Source organism: Leptinotarsa decemlineata, unplaced genomic scaffold, assembly GCF_025532065.1.
Source record: "Leptinotarsa decemlineata unplaced genomic scaffold, Ldec_3_MD MMD2_tig00026294_RagTag_RagTag, whole genome shotgun sequence".
Classification (NCBI taxonomy): domain Eukaryota; kingdom Metazoa; phylum Arthropoda; class Insecta; order Coleoptera; family Chrysomelidae; genus Leptinotarsa; species Leptinotarsa decemlineata.
The window spans coordinates 528752-552207 of record NW_027412674.1 but is presented as its reverse complement, the minus strand read 5'-3'; the positions used below and the strand labels follow the sequence as shown (position 1 = coordinate 552207).

At 33.5% G+C, this 23456-nt stretch overlaps 1 protein-coding gene and 1 long non-coding RNA gene across 2 annotated transcripts; both read left to right on the top strand.

The window, feature by feature from the left end:
- LOC111502459 (uncharacterized) lies at positions 1-6510 on the top strand. Its single transcript, XR_012466847.1, has 2 exons — positions 1-126; positions 5965-6510. It is a non-coding gene; the product is annotated as an uncharacterized lncRNA (long non-coding RNA).
- An 811-nt stretch (positions 6511-7321) lies between these two features.
- On the top strand, positions 7322-8657 carry LOC111502461 (transmembrane protein 120 homolog). The gene has a single exon (XM_074180119.1). The coding sequence runs from the start codon at positions 7378-7380 to the stop codon at positions 8419-8421; it is 1044 nt and encodes a 347-aa protein (XP_074036220.1). The 5' UTR covers positions 7322-7377; the 3' UTR covers positions 8422-8657.
- Positions 8658-23456: the final 14799 nt, after the last annotated feature.

The window sequence follows — 23456 nt, the reverse complement described above, 5'->3', positions numbered from 1 at the left end:
TTTGTGTTGGTGTTGTCTTGGAAATTTTGGTTGTTTTGCAATGTTTTTATTTTTTTAAATATGTATCTGATATGTTTGACGGTTTTTAAAATAGTAATGTTTTCAACATGTAAAATCTACGTTTTGGTGAGTAATTTAGAGAAGAACTCATTATTTTTTGTGAAATTGAAACGATTATAATCGTATAAGTTTTGTGGAAGGTATGTTTATGAAAATTCATTGCTACAGAGCCCTGAAGAAGAATTTAATCAAATTCGAAACGTCGGAAAGAAAACAAATGTTATTTTAAGGAAAAAATTGATCCTGCGTTACCCAACCAACCTTTTTTTTTTGAAAATATAATGTCTATATTACCACATAAAATGAATTCTTATATTTTTTTGCTTCCTAATCATTAATCAGAAATACAGAATAGGCCATAGGAAAATAGGAACAATTTTTTGGGGTATCTGTATCCTTGATTTGAACGTTTCACTCTTTCTTGAGTGTTAAATCAACCGAAAGTATTTATATCACATCTAAGCATCCTTTAACATTCAGGTCCATCAAAGTTGTTTATGAAGTCGATCATAAGGGGAAAACTTTGCTGACCTAGTTGAGAGTTGTAAACTTAGCTTGCGATTCCATTGGTCAGTATTATGTTGGCCCGTTTCTCAATAATTAAGACTTCATCCACGTTATTTTCAGGTACTGCAAATTAAGCGAATATACTTTTTTGATTATCGTAAATAATTCTGTAGTAGTCTAAGGATGTTTTTGGAAGCAAATCAACAGGAGAGTATGTCAGCATTAATCCATTTTAGCTTTATAGATCATTAAAATTTGCAGAATTTGTAGATTATCAAGTGCTTGTAATGTTTGATTCTCAAAATAAGATGATATCCAAGTTGACTTCCGACATTCTAACAGTACATCTATCTATACTAATATAAATGTGAAAGTTTGTGACGATGGATGTATGTATGTTCGTGGCCCTTTCACGCCTAAACGACTGAACGGATTTATATGAAACAGCTTTTACATCAGAATAACATATAGGCTACAATATACAAAGGTTTTTTTTGTAATTTTGGTCATAAGATAACGTTAAGTATTAAGTAAGTCGGGAAAATTCTTGCTCCCTGAGAGCTATCTTGGCGTGCGTTGCCTATACCGTTGGAGTTACATGCGCATAATGTGTCGTAAGCTTGTTCATCTTGAATATTTCTAAGTAAAAGTCCGCGATAGCATATATCTACCTCTTATGTGGTAACTACTATATGCAAAATACTGAGTCATAAATACAATTACACTAGATACTTTTTTTCACAGTGCACATTTTAGAATATCTGTCAAATTCTTATAAAAATTGATAGGTACAATTGTCGTTTTAAGTATTTAATATAGATACACTTTGCCTTTTATAGTAAGTAGTTTGGAAGAATCGTTTAAAACTCATCATGGTAAGATTAACTTGACGCAACACAGTATGCCATTATGCGTTGAGACGACAGTGGACGTCGTTGACGTCGTTAACGGTTGTAATAGTTTTGCTTAAGGTAACATAATTCGATTCTCGAAGCTATGCATTACTGACCTAGAATCTTCAAATATGCAGGTAGGTTCTTTGTATAGCGTAAAAATTATCAAGAAAGGGAATCAGTAATGTCCACCCCCCAAGTGGGAAAATAGGGGTTCAAAGATTGTATTGAATTTCGTCAGTTTTCAAGTTGCAAACCTGAAGTTTCGGGTTGATAAATAAATATATATATACACACCTATAGACACATACATATACATGAAAATAATAATAATGATGGATATAGGGCCTGCATATGAGGTATCAGCCTATATCGATTGACATAACGCGGCCTTAGGAGTGCTTTATTACCACCTACAGCACTTTTGTGGTATTAACAAGATCCCAGTGTTGCCCTATGCTCAAGAGGATTATAAATCCATTGTAGGGAAAGAGAAAAGCTAAATTTATTGAAATTATTCATTTCCATTCCTCAGGCTGATACAAGCTAATAAGCATAATGTAGTCTTTCTCGATCACCAGAGCAAGATGATATTTGTCGTGGAGTTTTGAGCTTCTGACGACACGAATTATCGTCCGAAAAGAGGAGAAAAAACATATTTTCTCTTTCTATTCAGACCACTCCGGCACGATAGTTAATAATAATAATAATAAGAGAAGGTTCTCCATCAGTCCTTGAGGGTGGTGGAAGAGTACACGCATGCTATCGGTATGAAATTCGGGATAGACAAATGTGAAATGGTCCATCTCAAAAGAGGACAATGCGGGGACTACGGAGAGGATGTGCAGCTCGTAGATGGAAGCATCCTACACCATCTGGATGCCGGAGAGACGTATACTTACCTCGAGGTGGAACAACGCCACTCACAAGACTTAACAGCAGTGAAAAACTCTCTACGCGGCAAGTATCAGCACAAACTTCGACAGATCTAGTCATCGGAACTGTCGGGAAAGAACAAAGTTGCTGCAATAAATATGCTTGCCGTTTTAATCTTACCCTACTCGTTTGGAGTAGTGAAGTGGACTCGGGAGGAGCTGTATCAACTCGACGTAAAGACCCGAAAAATGATGCATCTTTATAGGAGTTTGCATCCCAAATTGTCCGTTTCACGGTTGTACTTCCCCCGACAACAGGGAGGTCGTGGACTTTTGAGTTTAGAGTGTCTACATGACAGAATAGTACTGGATACAGCCTGTAGAGCTGTTGGAGCATTTCTTTTTAGGGCAGCTGCCCGACCGGCTGATGAAGTCAGTATAGTTTTGGACTCTTAACGAGGTGACCACAACTCTGTCACCGAGTTGAAACCCGTTCAGCAAAAAGCTCAGATAAAAGCCGCAGAGATTACCTTACTTCTGCGGAGATACAAGGATAAGCCAATGCATGGGGTCTTCTTCAATAACATTGGAGAACTTGGCTTATCGAAGCGCCTGACGTTGGCTTTTCTCAGGTCGAGTGGGCTAAAGTCGAAAACTGAGGGGTTCACTATGGCTTGCCAGGATGGTGTCTTTAACACCTTAGTCTACCGCAGTCGCATGATGAGTATAGAGGTTCCTGACACAAGGTACAGCGCCTGCCGCGAGGCGCCCGAGACCCTAATGCACTATGCATTATGCCCAATGCACATGCTATCAGCATGTCCAGCATATGCGGTCTCGGCCTATATCCATCGACATAACGCGGCCCTAAGAGTGCTATATTACCATCTACGGTACTCTTACCGTATTGACGAGACCCCGGTGTTGCTCCGGGGGATATTGGATCCGTTGTGTGGATCGAGAAGTGCCGAATTTATTGGAACTACTATAGAAATAAAAGCATTCAACAGTTTTTTTTACTCTTCTATAATTTTACGTATTTCCCTTCTTTCTATTTCTGTTAAGAATGTTTTCAAATGTTTCTTGAATTTTTTGAGAGAGAGTTCCATTTTCAAAGTTATCCTGATTATTGTTTTCCTTGGTGGAATGATGCTCTTTCTACTCTCGAATCTCAAAATCATACCGGCCTGCCGCACTAAGGCAGAAATCTTTACCGCACAGATGCAGAAGGATGTCATTCTTGGCTCACTGCGCTTGCTCAGGGCACATAATTCTCGGACCCAATATTCACTTGCCCCAGGGTGTGGGGAGTGGTCGTTGATTGATAATGATGGCACGCCATCCCGAATGTGTCGGGGCTTCGGGGGATAGGGACTGACCAGCACATATTTCGGTATAATAATTATTATTATTCATCATAAAATACACTAAAGAACAAATTTCACACATACAGTTGAATCACAGAAGCAACATGGATTGCTTGTGCATGACTATGGTAAAAACTGTATTTTAAATCTTAATTCTACATTGAAACGTTATTGAATCTGGTTGACAAGTTTGTCAATAACATGAAAGGTTGATATTTGGTAAGCTGTCAAGATGAGTGACTTCTTTGGTGGTTGTACTATCTTCAGAGTGGGGTTTCGTTACTTCGCTTCAATGTGTTATCACATTTGGAGTTTGTTTTTATTAGAGGTGGCGCTGAGTTGCAGGGAAGGTTACGTGGAAAGAAAAACTACGTATTCCAGGAATTTACTTGACGGCTTCAAAATGAATTAACAACTAATATATAAAAGGAATACAGATACAAAAATGTATACAGGATGTTGGCAGTAGTTGCCACATTCAACACTTCCCCTCGAGACGTAGTTGTTCTCAATGTTAATCGGAAATGAATTCAAACCCATAATCTTAGTACATTTCTGAGAGTTTGTTAAACCCCAAATCATGTAGAAATCGTTTCAAATGGATTACTTCTTTTCCAGCATCGGTGCCATATTCCCATAGTCCCATATTTTTCGCCTCCGTAGATGACAAAGCGACAGTTTTTTGCTTCTTAGCATCCCATGATATTGGACATCCATTCAGCAAAAAAAACGTATCCATTATATGAGCGACGGTCAACGGTAGAATTAGCCCAATTGGCGTCAACATATCCCTTCATACCACTGTCATCGGGTTGGTACACTAGACCTACATCTATGGCACGATGAAGCGCCTTTCATCGTTCTCAAAAAGTGCGTAAATGAACTAGCACCAGTATTTTGTAGACTTAGAGAAAAGGGGTTTTTCTTCTTGTTGGAAGATAGCTCGCGTTTAGCCTATTCCCAAAAAGGGCAAGAAAAATCTTCCAAATAACTGTAGACCAGTCGCTTTGCTATCAGTGATATCAAAAATCGTGGAGAAAGCCGTAAACCACCATATCCTTAAATATTTGGGAGGCTGGAAAACATCTTGAGCGTTCATCAATATGGCTTTCGAAAACAGAAGCCAACAGACCTTCTATTGTATGTCACTCATATTTGGAATAACACAATCCAGGAACATGGAGAGTCAAGAGCTTTTGCGCTTGATATTTCCAAGGCCTTTGATCATGTGTGGCATGAGAATTTGCTGGCCAAACTTCGATGTGTGAGGCTCTTCAGCTTAATGGAAGAACGTTCCCTGCTAGTGGCCATCGATTGACATCTCTCGAATATTTTCACCATCAACGCTGGCATTCCCTAGGGATTCATATTGTGTCCACTTCATACAGCTTGTAAACAGAATCGAAGAATTTATTGATGCACGCCACTTCCATCGTCCATGCGTTGAAGTGTCAATTGTTTAAGGAGTAAGGCCTTTCTAGCAGGACCTTTGGACAGATAAATACCTTGTAGTTTCAACCGTAACTCGTACAACCTTTCACTTGTTTCAGTTCAGAAACTGGCCCCTACTATCATACTTGGCCTAATTATTCACTAGCTTCTCAGATTCAGCATCCGCGGGTATCAACTTCGGCTTCTTACATTTACCGTTGACGTAGACCCAAGCATCATTTTTCATTAGTATTGCATTTTCCATTTATCATAATTTTCTTTAGTTAGCGTTTCCATCCTCGAAATGTTGGATACATTTATTTTTGCGTCAGTCAGTAAATCAAGGTTCAAATGCTTCTCGAATCTTTTCAGTAACACTCAGAAACCTGGGCCCGTAACCCATTAGAGATGACGCTGAATTGCAGGAAAGGTTACGTGAAAAAAAACTACGTATTCCACGAACTTCATTTGACGGCTTCAAAATGAATTAACAACTAATATATAAAAGGAATACATATACAAAATTGCAGACGTATTCGTCAAACAAGTGGATTGACATACACTACTGTCAAAACTACGGATCGTATACAGAAGTTTGGCTTGAGTTGTCACATTCAACAGTTTTAATAGTGTTTTATTATTTACATGTTATGCTGATTGATTTTTGAAGTTATCAATTTAATTTTTTAATGAAAAAATATGGTAAACGGCATTTAAAATTACACCTCTACAAAAAACAATTCCCTTTCATTTCTTATAACAAATCATTTTTGATATTTGAATATTAAATTCAAAATAATAAAAACTCAAAATTCAAATTTTTTTTTTCAGGTGTCTCCATAAAAAAAGCCAATGTGGCTGAATTTGGTTACTGAACCGGCTAAACATGGCTCGAATTATGTCGAATTACTTTGAGATATACCAGTAGGTATATTATTCACAATTCATGAAATCTCGACGTTAATAAAACGATATTCTTCAGAATTTCATTTACTTCATATTTGTTTCAAAGGAATGCAAGTCCTTGCATTCTGTTATAAAATTTGAATTTTTGACTACAATCTACAATTTTGAGAGCGAATATCGCCGTTTGATATAAAAGTGACCTCGTCGTGCAAGGCAAAAGTTAAATATCTTCCTTTTGTTTTCATCATTGAGAGGAATTAACAATTTGAGTTTGTAAAAAGATTTCACTCAATTTTTATGAAGAATGTTTTCTTAAGTTCTCCACGAAGCCTATCTAATTTTAGTAACATTTCACAGGACCAAAAACAAATTAATTTTGTAAGACGTGTGACAAAATTTCAATAACATTGGATATTGTACACAACCTCATATGAAAATGTGTCTAGAATAAAGTACTGTTAAAAATGAGAAGTGAGTCTTATTTTGCAACACTGGTGCAATATGCCAAAAATGAGCAACGGCTGAAAAATGAATTCAGAAAAATTGGAAGGGGTATATTTTTTGAAGAGATTGATTTTTGGGAAGAAAGATTTTGGCTTTCTACTTCTCCATCTTTATATACAAGAAAATGTGAGAATCTTCCATGTATGCATCCATCTTTAAATGTAGATTATGCAAAGAAGTAACTCTCAGAAAAAACTGAAAGAAAAGTCCTCTTGAAACATTTACTTTCCTTGAATGATTCCCACTTTTTTTGTATGAAGTTGGAGGAGTAGAAAGTCAAAACCTTTCTTTGTTTCAATAAAAATTGAAATTTCATTCGGAACAGATGTCAGAATCGAGATACGATTGAAACCAATCAAATTAAAAACAAATCTCATATGATACAGGCTCTTCTAGTCATATTGTATTCTTGATAATGTAGAAATTTACATTTAGATCATAATCTTTCGCTTTTTCTTCATTTTTCATATTTTTGTTTTTCCATATTTTTACGTAGTTATAGAATTAGGTATATTTTAAAATTTTCAAGTGCTACAAATTGAATTCTAGAGTTATTCAGAAATATAAAATTCATTTCTTCAAATATATGACGCTCAAGAAAATTAATAGAGTGATTGACATATAACTACACGTATTATGGCCGACTGGCTATCAATTAATTTTTCCTAATGAATAATCTATTGAAAATGATATAGTCCAAAGTTTGAAGTCTGTACCTATACACTTGTCTTTGTTCAATATCTAATCTTTCCCCCGACGATAACTACATTAAATATAACGAACTTGTCCATCCACGACAGTAAGTCAGAGCTGTGATAACAAAGGTGATATAAAATGTGTGATCAAATTTTTGAAGAGTGGGAAGAACTAACTCAAGAGTACAATAAATTAGAAAGTGTAAACGAAGAATATATAAAAAAACTACAAGAAATAACTTCTATTCAGCAAGCATGTTTGAAATATATTGGACATCAGAGATATAGAATGAAAACTTTAACACAAAACTTAAAAGACACGAAAACGGATGAATCAATTCAAAAACTGAAAGAAGGAATGATGAAGAGGGAAACAGAACTGCAGGAGATCGAAAAAACTTTACCCAGACAAAGTGAAGGATTTCTGAAATTTATACTAGGTGGCATCGATGTTTCATTTCTCAATAAAGACGATAAATTCAAATATAAGGACGAATATGAAAAATTTAAACTCACCTGTCACTTTGTAGCTTTCGTTTTGTGTTTAGTTCTTCTGAATGTTAACTCGAAACCATTAGAACAGTTTTATCTGGGGTTTCTAATATGGTACTACTGTGCAATTTCGATACGCGAGAGTATTTTGAAAGTAAACGGTTCCAGAATTAAAGTATGGTGGAGAATACATCACATTTTATCCTTATTGGGCTCCGGTATTATGCTGGTGTGGTCTGAAAATGAAACTTGGAATGAGTTTCGAAATCAGTTTATCTGGTACAATATTTATAACTCTTTCATACAATATCTACAATTCAAATACCAACGAGGGGCACTATACAGACTCAAAGCCCTTGGAGAAATGCAAAATATGGATATTACAATAGAGGGTTTTCAATATTGGATGTGGAGAGGTCTAACATTCCTTCTACCCTTTCTTTTTATTGGATATATTTTCCAGTTAACAAACGCCTTTGTTCTATTCAATTTGAGCTACCACCCCCAGTCTACATGGCAGTTATCCGCAACTGCTTATCTGTTTTTGGTGTTATTCATTGGAAACACTACGACTACAATAATGGTTGTGCCGAGCAAATTGAAGCAGAAACTGATGCTGAAGAACAGAGTTATGACACAGAGGGTTTACAATAGACTACTCGAAGCTATTAAAAAGGACCATAATAGTTAAAAAAATGTTTCTTATTTTGTGTTGTTTTCTGGTATTAGTCTTGATGAAATACTGAACATTTCTGTGAAAATTATTATTGTCATGAAATTTTTCTCTGGAAAAATTTTTATAGTAAAAAATTGTCTGTGATAGAAATGGTGAAAAGGATGTTTTCGATATATTAGTTAATATTTTTTCTTCATCTGCTTTCAAAAGTTTACGCCCGATTGTAATAAAAAAATGGCTAAGCGATTTAATGCATTTTGTTAATTTTCTTGAATAAATCACTCCAAATGAAATAATTTCATTTTCATCCAACTTACTTTCAAGGCCAAGTTTCTGTAGTTTCATCAAGTCAATTGGTTGAGCAGGATAATTATATTACTAGGTTGAAAATTTCAATATCTGTTTTTTTTTTATAGTTTCATATATGAAACTGAATTGAGTCTAATATGTTTGTTTTTATCATCCAAATACAATGGAATAATATTTTAAGTTCATTTTTTGGATCACTTATTTTTCGAATGATATTAAAATCTATTGAAATCATCTTAGTACCTATTTGAAATCAAATCGTTTATATTATATTTGTCAGTCGAGAGTAGCTTATCAGATACATAAGAAACAGTGTACTTCAATGTCATCAATTTATCGTAAGATAAAAGATAAGATAAGATAAAAGATGTGCTCTTATCTGCCTGATGAAATGGATTTTGTACTCATGAATGATAATATGATTGTGCATGAAGCTGAATCGAAAAAAATTGTTTCTGCCTTTACTGCTCGCAGAAAATTCATGAAGCACATAAATTTATACATAAAAAAGAATATTTTTTTCAAATATCATATTCATTGTGAAAGCTTATAGCTACATTAAATAAAACTTTATAACTGAGTTGAAACATTCCAGATTGATAGGTTTGAAACGGTAAATAACTTAGTTATTCGAAATGGTTGGTAAGTTTGTTATTGACTGCTTTTGTTTACTTTCGATTGATGTCCCAAATGCACTGTAATTTATTTTCCAGCTTATTTTGACTTAATATCAAAAAAACACCCTAATTTTCAATCGAAAATTCTCGCATCAAAACATCAGCTTTTTTCAAAAAGTCTATGTTCTTTTTGTTCGTTGAAATCTCTACTTTCTAATGATGTAAAAAAATATATATTACCATAGTAAATGTTCTCAGAAAATGCAAAAAATCGAAAACAACTCGAATTCGAGTTTTTTAAAATCATTATGTACAATTTCATCAAAAAAATGTGATTGCTGCAATTTTATTCAGTTGAAAAGTTCATTCATTGAATCCTAATTACATTCATGTCACAGAAAATCTCATAAAATATAAAAATACATGTAAATCGTACTATTGAATTTACTTCATTCTGATAACGTTATTAATTATAATATGTTTAAAAACGTTAATATTGTCAGTTGTAAATACCTTATCTTGAATTTTAATCACTTATCCATTAGTTTTTGTCTGTTTGATGGCATTTCTTCATCGTTAGATTCGACCTTTCCAATTCTAGTTGATCTTCAAAATCTTCAAGACCATCACCTTCTTTGTCTCCAATATTATTTCCAGTCTACATTGGTTCTTCATCCACAATTTCATCTGAATCCACTTCCACTTAGGTTTTTTTTCCATATGTGAGCAATTTTCAGAACCATGACAATTTGAGCATAATTTTATGCATTTCAAACCATGTTTTCGACAGCCACATTTTAAACTGTTACATCCAGTTTCACAGCTGCAAAAAATAGTTTCAAGCAATAAAGCAATACTTTCGGAATTAATTCCTTATCTGTAAATTTGGGCATAATGCCATGTTGATTTTGCTTCCAGCCCCAATCTGTTGCTGTCAGTTCATTACCCTTTTGAAATATTAATTGATTCAGTGTTACTCTTTCATTTTTCATTTATAAATGGATTTGATTAATGTTAATCCATTTTTTTATCTGCTTTACTTGCATCTTTCTTATAAAAAACATTGGCCTTGACAAATGTTTAGCGCCTGATAATGAATTTACATTTACGATACTTTTCTTTTCTTTTCCGGCAAATCCAGATGTTGTATCGCAACCGGAAAGACAATGCAGAAATGCTTTATATTATGCTACAAATAACCAACCGCAGAGACTCAGAAACTAGCTTTACATTTTCACTTCCTTAAACATGAAACCATGTCAGTGTCTGAAGTATATTTCGTGGTTTTGTTTCAAAAGAGGGTTCAACATCATTGATGTCAAACATCTATAGTCGCAAGTAAAACTGATTGATGCCGTGGCGACGCATAACGTGGAGACGTGTCGCTATGCGCAAGCGACTGTGCGATTCTCTTCTCACTAGTTCAGCACTACGCTAACTCTCTCGTCACACTGAGCTCGAATACCTACAGTTGTATTTACTACAGTATAGATTACTTGTGTTAAACTACATTTTTTTTGAAAATAGTTAAAAGTAAAATAAGTCTGACAGTGATAATTTAGAAAGTGAAAGTGATTAAAGAAAATCAAAATCACTCTACGACACACTATCAAGTCATCAGTAAGTTGATTATAATTTTATAATTGAAGTGTCCATTTATCTGTACATTGAGCCCGTGAATATTTGGTCTGTCTCAAGGGTCAGTAAATGTAAAATCAGCTATCTTGGCAGATTAAAATTTATATAATTTTCATAGCACATAATATTTTCAAATTATTCATTGATTTCATTCTTATGAAAAATAATGCACTAAAACAGTTGCTTGAAGAATGAATTTCATAAAGACTTACAAAATTGTATTTCAAAATCGGCTGACAACGAGTAGCACGAATCTTTCAATTTGTTATCAACAGGAACATCAAAAAATAATTAATTAATCAAGTTTATATTGAGGATGGAATTTATATTGAAACATTTATTATTGATATTTATAATTTTAGATCTTAAGTAACGTATTGCAATAATTAGCTAAGATTCTTGAGTATACTAGAATATTAGAGTCACATTGACATTTTTTCATGTATATTTTTCAATTAGATATTTTTATAAATATTTCAGTACCCAAAAATCATCACAGGGGTCACAAAATATTGATTTTTGGGAAAGACAGTTTTTGGCTTTCTACTACTCCATCTTGATACAAGAAAAAAATGGGAATCTTCCAAAGAAAGGAACGAAGCCCTCAATTTTTAAAGTAGTAACTCTACACATCTCTGTATAGAAGTGTATTTGTATCAAGATGGAGTGGTTGAAAGCCAAAAACCCTCTTTCTCAAAAATTAATCACTTCTAAAAATATAACCCTTTCAATTCAAATTATTATTGATGTTTCACATCTGCCAGGAGTCCCGTGACGGCTCAAAATTTTATTTTTCTATTACCTACTACAAAATTAAACTCTTACTTTTGAAAATGGTAGTTTATTCAAATCATTGGCATATTTGGGTTATTTTACTACTGATTATCAACTAGCATTCATTTGCAACAAAACTTTCAATCCCAGACAAGTTTTTCATGAAGTATCAAACTAATTTAGGAATCACACGTTAAAAGGTAAGACCTCGTTAGTCCTTAGCTCGCACAAGTTTCTCAACTTCTGAGAGTTGTCGTTCTTATGGGGACGACAGCTGATTAACGGAAAAACAGATTTTAAACAGAGAGAGAATTTCAGTTGAAATTTCGGTAAGTTAATCTGTATGAGGCTTTATATCAAACCAACTAGGTACACTACAATTAGTTATTCTTTGTGAATGTTCTGGTGATTGTGATTGATTTGGTAAACATGTAAATTCATTGATGATTATCTTGATGTTGAATATATTATGTTTCCCAATAATGTATTTTCTGAGGAAACTGTGCGTGACAGGACAAATCGATAACTTGTTTGAGTGGATTACCTGCGATTACGTTCTACATCACGCCCAGAAATAATATTCGAGGAAAATTGAAAAAAACCGTTTTATTGAAGCAATGCAATTACATTTTCTAGATATACGATTTTCAAGGGGCAATTAGAACTTTCAGGATTTTCATATAACAATCAATGACGTAACTGTAGGGTGGCAGCATTGGCTAAATGCCCGAGCACTTGAAATCAGTTGAAATTAGTCACAATCAAAGATCATATACGAATTGAAATAAATATTACTGTTTAATAACTATCTCAGAGAATTATTACAATTGAATTACAATGTGACGATTTTTCTTGGAGTTATATAAAATTTCACTTACATGAAATCTTTTTTTTTCATATGTGAAAGTGACATATTTCCAAAATACAAATCATGAAATTTTAAAACAACAACAAAATTTAATTAATCGCTCTATCGAACTCGGTGAGTTCCCTGATAAACTAAAAATTGGTCTCCTCTCACCAATTTTAAAAAATGGAGACCCCAGCATCATGGAAAACTACCGACCCATAACACCACCCACGGTATTGTGTAAGGTGTTCGAGAAATGTGTGTATAATAAGATGTTTAATTTTCTGGACAAGTTCAATATAATAACCAGGTTTCAACACGGTTTTTGGCTGGGTAAGTCGACCGAAAGTGCTTTAAACGAGTTTTTTGATTATGTCTATGATGCCCTTGATAAGAAAAAGTACGTGGGTGCTCTTTTTTTCGACCTATCCAAGGCACTTGATATCATCAATCATGATATAATCCTGAGTAAGTTATTTTCGCTAGGATTTAGAGGAAATGTACTTTCATGGCTGGAGTCATATTTGACTCTCAGAAAGATGTGCGTGAAATATTATGATTGCCAATCACAATCATACAGTAATGAATATGGAGTCCCTCAGGGATCCATTTTGGGACCTCTGATGTTCCTACTTTTCATCAATGATATGCTAAAACATGTGAATACAAACCGAATAATTTTATATGCAGACGACACAACACTTGCTGCAGATGCTGAAAGCCCGGAGGAACTCCAAGTTGAATTCAATGAGCTGTCTGTCGCATTTACAGATTGGTGCCGCAAAAACTCCTTGGTTGTAAACCCCAGTAAGACTGTTTTAATGCAGTTCTACTCTAGAACTGTCAGGAAAATTACCAATTTTCGAGTCAGAGTAAATAGCCGTGATGTGATTTCGTCAGACAATACTCAATTCCTTGGTACCTATGTTGATAGTAACATGACTTGGGAGTCAGCTGCGAGTCAGGTCAGAAAGAAAGTGAACTGCGGTTATTATGTTATATGGCAACTTTCATCCACACTCAGTACTGATCAGCTTTTGAATGTTTGTTATGCCGTAATTTATTCTCACATCTCATACAATATCGCTGTATGGGGTTGCTCCACATCTATAAATAACATTTTTGTTAGCCAAAAGAGAGTATTGCGTTTGATTTACAAATTAGATGCTAGGGAATCTTGTAGACCGCATTTTACCAGAAATAAAATTTTGCCTGTAACCCACTATCCAATACCCCACTATCCAATAGTTTTTATTCTTAACTAGTCAGCAACGACTACCCTTCCTCTATATATATATATATATATATATATATATATATATATATATATATATATATATATATATATATATATATATATATATATATATATATATATATATATATATATATATATATATATATATATATATATATATATATATACAAAATTATTCTGAATTTTAGACAATATTTACACAATCATCTCCGCAATTCAGATTTTCATACATATCCAACAAGAAATGGCAACTTCATTAGGTTGGAAAAACATTCGACTAATTTATATGAGAACAGTCCATCCTACGTAGGAGCAAAGCTTTTTAATAAACTTCCCGATTACATAAAGAGGGAAAATAAAGAAATGAATTTCAAAGAAACCCTGAAAAAATGCCTAATCAACGGTTCGTTTTACAATGTCGCTGAATATCTAAGTCGATGAGAGTGTATTGTATAAATATTTGATATACTTTATTTTTTCTTTTTTTTTTCCTTGTGTTTGTGTGACACTTTCATGTATTTATTTATTGTATCTCACGTTTTGTAAAGATTTTTATGTATGTATAATGTCGACGTATCCTATATCAACTTGTGATCATGAAGGATTTAATAAATTATTATATTATTATTATAATTGGCGCTCCGGGGCGACTTCATTGATTCCAGTGGCGCATTTGTTTTTTCAGCTGCAGGAAAACACGGAAAAATCTGCAGTATCACATCATCTGAAGATCTTGATCTGCCAATGTCCTCTCTCTTATAAAACAAAATGTAGGGTTTCTTCAGAGGCTCCAATAAATTCAATACATCTTTGACCAAGGCGTAATAATGAGCAGATTCAACGCCAGAACCACAGTGAACAAAAACTGCATGAAGATTATAATAGTGATCTGCTAGATTGAAGTGTTCATCTATTTCGAACCTTCGTAAGAGTTTGGTGCTTCCGTCAGAGGTTGAGTCATGTTAAAAGATCATTAGTGTTATTATTAGATTGAGTGGTGCCTCAGCTATACTTTTTTTCTCATAACAGTCAGTGAGTTTGGCGCATGTTTTGCAATACAGTCTATCATCACCTGTTAAAAGTTCCATTTTCAGATGATTTAACAATAAGCTTTGCACGGACTGGTTATTAGTCATATTAGGAAACGCTAGTTGAAGTTCCAGAAATTCACGCATACGTTTTTGCTACCTCTTAAACATTTAGTACAAAGTAAACAAGTGAGGATTTTTCCACCAAAAGATCTACAACTACAAGACGAGATAGACTGTACGGAATCATTTAATTCAGAGTGGTCAGGAGTATTTATTTTGCTATTGTTTTGCTCACGAAAAGTATTCAACAAAAACCCCAAGAATTCGGAATACTCCTCTCGTTGTCCTAACGATGAGTATCTAGTGACTCCAGGAAATCGGTTGGAGGATGATACATTCTTACTAAAATGCAGCTGCATGAACAGGTGTTTGAGTTTGGTGAATAAATAGGAAATATTCTCGTTCTCGTTCATCATTAAAACCTCGTTCTTGAAATGTTTCGTCATGAACAACAGTTGCAAAATGCTAGTGCATGTAGCAAGTGGTTCCTAAATTATCTAATCTAATTTTCTTCTCAAGATTTTCAGGACAACTCTCTACTGATTCGTAAGGAAGAACATATTTCACAGAATCTGCATAAGAACCATTTCTCAAGCTGCAATCGATCCTTTCAAGTGATGAAGGGTTTCGTAGAGGGATCGATTCGGCTCTTGCTTCATGAAGCTCTTCCAATGAAAGGGAATCTTGTCATCCTACTTACTCAATACTTAACGTTATATTATGACCAAAATTACAAAAAACCTTTGTATATTGTAGCCTATATGTTATTCCGATGTAAAAGCTTTATCTATGTAAAGTTCCATCTAAATCCGTTGTCGTTCAGGCGTGAAACAGCCACAAACATACATACATCGTCACAAACTTTCACATTTATAATATTAGTATAGATTTATATTTATTTTACACTTGATTTTCCTATGAAGATAGGAGAGATTTTTGAGAAGTGATTTAATGAGAAAGGCTGGCTTAATGGAATTATCTTCTGTTGTTTATATTAAGCTGTCCGATTAGCAAAAGTTCATCCCTCGTCTTATCGACGAACACCAATTAGTAATCAGAGACATAATTTCTGAACTTTTTGAAATATATTTTTATATTGTAATAATAATAATAATAAGTTTATTGCCCGTCAAAATACAAGAGAGAAAAAAATAAAAACACTTTGTATTTGATTGCAAATGGCTTTTGGTTCAGACCGCGAATTTGCATTCGCATCTGTTCTTCCACCAATACCGAAAATGTATAAAAGTAAATAAATGAGGGATTGAAGAGAAGAAAAGAAGAAACAAAAGAAGAAAAAAGAAAAGAAAAGATAAGGTATTATAAAGATAAAGATATAGATATAGCTAAAACCTGTTTCAGGATTCTCGTCGCGGACCTAGTTATTCTGAACAGATGCTGTTTAAACCTACTTTTAAAAACAGTTTCTGACATGTTAAAACAATTGTTTTCCCATTTATGGAGATAATTTATTGTAGAGGAGATATTATAGGAAAAATATCGTTTGAATATTTCCTTTTTATGTACAGGAATGTTGAGCACTGTCTTTTTACGCAAATTCAGGTTATGGATATCTGTTCTATAAGACAAATGTTCATATAAGTAGGGAAGATACCTATTTTTGAATATTTTAAAGAATATGCATGTTGCATGAAGACATCTACGATTAAACATATTCAACCACTTCAAATCTGCTAACTTGTGTGAAATTTTGGACTTTCTTCTGATACCAAATATTAACCTGATACAAGAATTTTGAACTTTTTGTATGCGACACCTGTGGTTCTTGTTTAAACATGAATGATAAACAGCGTCACAGTGGTTGAAATGAGGTAAAACTAAAGAATCACATAGCATTTTCTTGACATCTACATCCAAATATTGTCTATGGGGATATGTGAGTTTCAATGATGATTAAGCAAATTTTAGATTGTAGGTTATATGTTCATGAAATCTTAGTTTATAATCTAAAATCAACCCCAAATTTTTTTAATACGGTCTGAATTGTATCTCAGAGCCTTCCCTTTTTCAAACTGTAGTTTTTTACTTCTTCCCTGATGCTATCACTTTCAAAAATAACAGCTACTGATTTGTTTGGATTGTTATTCAACATATGGTCAGTGGACACTTTTAGAATCGTATTTAAATCAAAATTTATATAGGTTACTGCTTGACCTATACCTGAAGATTTGAAAGATAAATATAATTGAGAGTCATCTGCATTAAGGTGATATTTACATGACTTCATCTTATTGATGAATGTGGCAGTATAGAGGGTATAAGACAGTGGGCCTAAAATGCTGCCTTGGAGTACTCTTTTTTTTAACTTCTCTCCAAGTATAAGAAATATCATGAATCTGTACTTTTTGTAATCTATTATCTAGATAAGATGATATCAACATCACTGATCCATCACTGAACCCCAAAAAATGTAATATAGCACCAAGTATTTTATAATTGATGGTATCAAATGTGTCGTGATAACATGTATATATGAAATTATTGAACTTTGTAATATGTCATAATTAGGAATTGAATAGCTCTTGCAAAACGTGAACTGGACGAAATACTCATATAAAAGACCACATTCTTGAGTATTCTCCAGTTTACTTCACCATCTAGTAACGCTTAACCTCAATATATTTATTATGAATGGAAATTAATCAAAAAATGGAACATGTGTTATTATATTGAATGTTCAAATGAGACCCGGAAAGAGAATCTACATAATTGAACAAAGAGAGTAACAGTGATTGAGAAAATATGTTATTTGCATTGAATGTTGATATTTTCTATAATTTTTGAGAAAGGGTATAAACACGTTGCAATCTTGTTAGAATACAACAAAATACATTTTTCAATTACTTTCGGCACTTGCCCGTAACCTAATTTCTCCACCTTTATTTAAATCATCTGCAGGATTATGAATGTATCAAATAGGAATTGTATAACGTAACAGTTCAAATTTGACGCTATTTTTCTCCAATGACATCACAAACGTGGCGACCAAAATCATTGACATTTCGTAAACCCCCTATATAAGAAACTTGGGTAAGAGCGATGACATCTCTTTCTGAAAAAATGTCGTCTATGGCCAAATCTATAGAGAATACCGCCAAATTTGGCGCTATTTACCCCAAATGACATCACAAACGTGGCGGTCAATATCATTGACATTTCGTAACTCCCCTATATAAAAACCTTGGGTAAGAGTAATGACATCTCTTTCTGAAAAAACGCCATCTATAGGATCAACAGATAACTCAATCCTCGAACATCAAAGATAAACGAGGCTTCAAAAGGCGGTCAGTTGCGAAGCCAAGCTTTGACATCGACCGTCAACGAGATTTGTCCTCTGTCTTTCACGGTTCGAAACAGCGATCTCTGGTGAGCTGCAGAAAATGACAGAGATGTCAAAGCTTTGCTTAGCAACTATCCGCCTCGAGCAGCTTCGTTTATCTTTGATATTCAAGACTCGATTTCTCTGTTGATCCCATAGATGGCGTTTTTATAAGAGGATATGACATTTTCATGAGTCATTTGCAATGAGCCTTTTTCCTGAGTATAGTACAGTGAACGTGTCACGAGAGACAGCACTAGTAGTAGGGATAAACATAAATTATTCACAAGTAAAACAGTGTTATTTAGGTAATAATAATGTATTATTTAAAAATATAAATCTGATATAAAAAAATATTTTGTGCTAGTATAATACCAACAAAGCATTGCTGTTTTGCGAATTGTACGTCGGATAATCGATATCCGGAAGAAAACGTGTTTTTTATACCATTTATAAATCCTCATATCAATGAGGTTAGATGTAAGAAATGGACTCATGCTCCGAGGAGAATGGATTTAACAGTGCAAAAAAAATAAATATTCATATGTATGCTCTAAACATGAAATGAATAGTAAATATTTCAAAGTTAATCACCATTGATCAGAATGAGATATAACCTCAATCGTTTATTCAATTACATTCATTTATTATATTAAATTAAATTTATTTCATTACCATCTATATTTGATTCATATTCCACTCGGAAATAAATCTGAATTCCATAATTATTTCAAATTTCTTTCATTACTAACTGTCTACTAACCTGTCTAATAATTAACTTTTTTCCAGTTACTTTTAAATTGCGGCATGCAAGCTAACGTTTTAATGTTACAACATTGTTATCCTTTACAACTGCAAATTTTAGTTCTGCTCCAGGAACATTTTCTTCTGTTAAAAACATTCTTTTTTAATTGTACTTTACCATATGTTTATATGAGGATTAGGCAATGTTTGTCCTTACCGAACTGCTAGCGCTGCTAGCAGTTCAGGAAAAAGGTTCATTTTGTTATGTGACTAATGTCACTATATTTTCAATATGGTTATGTAACATGTCAGTGAACGCAAACGAATAAATGAATAATATAGAATTTTTGAAAAAGAAAAGTTTCTTTTGGCTTTGGCTTCCTTTAAACAAAAATGTAAAGGACTTCTGAAGAAAGCAATTATTGTCTAGTTACTATCAGATACACACTGGAAGATAATAAATATATTTTGAAAAACTAAAAACACGCTTTTAAAGAACATCGAACTAAAAAGTTAGTAATGATTTTTTTTTAAATATGCTTTAAACAATAACGAACGAAAAATACTTCAAAGGCGCGTTTTTAGTTTTTTAAACTATATTTATTTTTCATTTTTTAATTTCATATGATATAAAAGTGTGTTTTTTATTCTTTTTAAATTATATTTATTTATTTATTTTATCTAAACTTTGGGATCAATCAGCCATATATTGTTTGGAAAAATGACCATTGTTATTTCCCGATTCCGGAGAGGAAGCCTTAAAATCAGCCACCAAGCCCAAAGCAGCAGGCGGGCAGAGGAGGGTTACAAATAAGGCAGCAGGCTCGCGTGTTAATAAAAAAATACTCCTTTCATATGAAGAAATGCATGTAAAGTGAGTTCGAATTATATCAAGGAGATTACGTACAGCGCCATCTGCCCGCGAATAGATCAAGCAATAATGTCGATATATCAAAAAGGTTACGTACAGCGCCATCTGCCCGCGAATAGATCAAGCAATAATGTCGATAATTCTGTCAAATACAGATCCCGAGCTTGAGAGTTACAAACAAACAATCATACATGCATACATACATACAGGTGAAGCTAATTTAAAGCGTGTTAAAAAGCCCTTCCGAAATAACAAGTTTTCTTTCCCAAAAAACTGATCTCCGCCAAAAATATACCACTTTCAATTTATATTGTATTGAACTGAATTGAAATCTAATCAAATTGAATTGAAAACTGAAATGAAAAAATTCTCTTTTGTAAATCTTCTCCTTCTTATGGAGAATATTCTATTCCATCAGGTTCACTTTAGTTCAGAGGCTGAATCTCCTCTTCGTGAATAGTTAGTGGTTTGACTAGTTTTTCGGGCATTGTCCCTTGAGAGTTTCATTTGAAATGATCCTCTTCAATTTAAGAAAGAAATTTTGAGACATCTGTGAATTTAAAGTCAATGATTTCAGTCCTACCTACGGCTTTACAAAATATACATACAAAAAAATAGTTATCTGTAGACAGAAGCGGATTTTTTACTGAAAATGAATCGACGGGCTTTATGGAAACGGTGCTTATCTAGTTTCACAACTCAATGTTTATGCATGACAAAAAATCAGCATCCATCAATATGTAATTCTTTGAAGAGTGAATGAACTTATTATCATATACATTTGCACAAAAGCTTGCGTGTTGAATAAATTACTAATGTTATTCAGGACCCAGGATTTATCGATTATTTTTTTAAGGTCGCGACATCGGCATCGTAGAGGTGGCCAAAGTGACCAATAATGTAGTTTCGAGACAAATTGAACCAATCCATTATTCGAATTGACTGACTGAATCAATATAAAAGTTCATAAGATTTCAAAGATAGAGCAGTTTGGGTTGTTAACAGAGAATAAAGCCCTTAATAGGAAACTTTTTTCAGAAAGGGATATAGAAACCAATTGCGAAAGCTATCGTTTAACATGTTAAAGATTTCTTTCAAAACTGAAATTTTTAAAGAAAATATCCTCACATAGCACAGCTCTCGATAAAGCTAATAAACATTAGTGAAAGCTCGGGCAGCTAAAAAGAGTATATACAGGGTGTTTCAAATTCTATCCTTACCATTGGGGTCTCGGATACGAAGATGGTTAAATCGGGGCAAAGGTGCGCATTTACTTGACTAATAATATGTATCATTTACTTGCTGTATATATATATATATATATATATATATATATATATATATATATATATATATATATATATATATATTTATGACATTAAAAATAAAATAAATACAACAATAAAAATTAATTTGCGCTCCGGGGCGACTGCATTGATTCCAGTGGCGCATTTGCTTTTTCAGCTGCAGGAAAACCCGCGGAAAAACCTGCAGCACCACATCATCTGGAGATCTTGATCTAACAATGTCCTCTCTCTCATAAAACATATATATATATATATATATATATATATATATATATATATATATATATATATCTCATATATATCTCATGAAACACCCTGTATATATATATATATATATATATATATATACAGGGTGTTTCAAATTCTATCCTTACCGTTGGTGTCTCGAAAACTATGAGAGATACGAAGATGGTGAAATCGGGACAAAGTTGCGCATTTACCTGACTAACAATTTGCCGTTGAGAAATTTCTGGAATTCCAAGTACATCCGGAGATGTCCGGAAAATACAGAAATTTCGAAAAATGCTTTTTATTCGTTTCTGGCTTTATTTTTCAAAAATAAATTCACTTCCACATTGTCACTTTTTTCCTGCTATATAATGGTGTTTTCAGATTTGCTATCCGACGTTTCGTCTTTCGGCCACCATCATCAACTTTATTTTTGAATAGAACCCGATTTTACCTTTTCAATGATGTATCATAAGTTATAATTTTTTTTAGAAAAATTGGAGATATTGAAAAAAAATGAATTCTTATTATAATAGGCTTTGACTTTGATGTTTCTAAATTTGAGTTTCAATTTGTTTCACTCAATGACATTTTGTTATTGTATAAGTCATTGAATTTTTGACGAAAAATGGCTTTCACGAATGAAGAAAAAAGAGATATATGATACAAATTTATTACAATTACGATAGAAACAGGACATCGGAAATGTATTTGAGCTTGTATCCCGAAAGACGACAACCACATCGAACTATGTTCAAATTATTGGATTAAAATCTCACCGAGTTTGGTTCACTTGAAAAGCCGAGGAAAAATACGGAGACAGAATCAACAATCAAAATTTGATAAATGAGATGTGTATGAGGTAAATTAAACATTGTGTACCCTTCAATGAGCAACAACAACAATAATCAACTAAAATGTAAAGACAAAAGTAAATCGCAGCAAATGCTCAAAATGCTGGCCTTGTTCATGATAACACAACTGTGCCCCTATGGTAAATTATGGTAAAATATGTATGGTTATATTCAAAACAGAAAGAATACAATGTAGCACCCCTAAGAGAAAAATGAAGTTGATGATGGTGGCCGGAAGACGAAACGTCGGATAGCAAATCTGAAAACACAATTATGTAGCAGGGATAAAGTGGCAATATGAAAGGGCAATTTATTTTCGAATCTTCCGAAAAATAAAGCCAGAAAAAAATAAAAACCATTCTCCGAAATGTCTGTTTTTTCAATATATACTCGTAATTTCAGAACGTTCTCAACGGCATATTGTTAATCAGGTAAATGCGCAACTTTTCCCCAATTCAACCATCTTTGTATCTCTCATAGTTTCCGAGCACTAGCACTAGGCGTTTTGGTCGGTTGGATACCTTTGCGGAGGCGCCAAGGTCAAACCCTGACCCCCCCTAATAATAATCTTAGGTCCGGCCCTGAACATATGTATCAAAATCAATGAAGAGAACTAGAGGTCCATATTTGAAAAAATAAAGAAGATGAAGAAATGTAATGAATGAAACGACGCATTGCAAATTGGTTCATATCAGATTATAACAAATATCATTGAAAGTTCTCCTGCATTTTTTTATATCAATCGAAATGGTAGCGAATATTTTAAAAACAATCACTGATAGTCTCGATCTGAAAAGAGATTATTCCAGTTTTCCAAAATATGAAACTTTTGTCCAATCTAACCGATCTTGTAGGTCTTGCCGTTTCCGAGAGAGTAATAGTGGGCTAAAAAATGGCCTGCGTATGAAATTTCAGTTACCTGGAAACCCAATCATCCTCAATAGTGTTATTCGAAGTTTCGGAAGAAGAAACATGTCTCTGGATAACATTACAAGGCAAGTCACTCATTTCTTTCGTAAAGTCATGACTTTATGTCACTGGAAGAAATAAATCTACTCATATCACGATGATGGCATGTAATGACATTCATTTGCTTATATAATTTAATCTCAGCCACATGAATTTTCTTGGAATTGGAAGGAAAATTTTTCTCAGGAGAGATTAGTTTT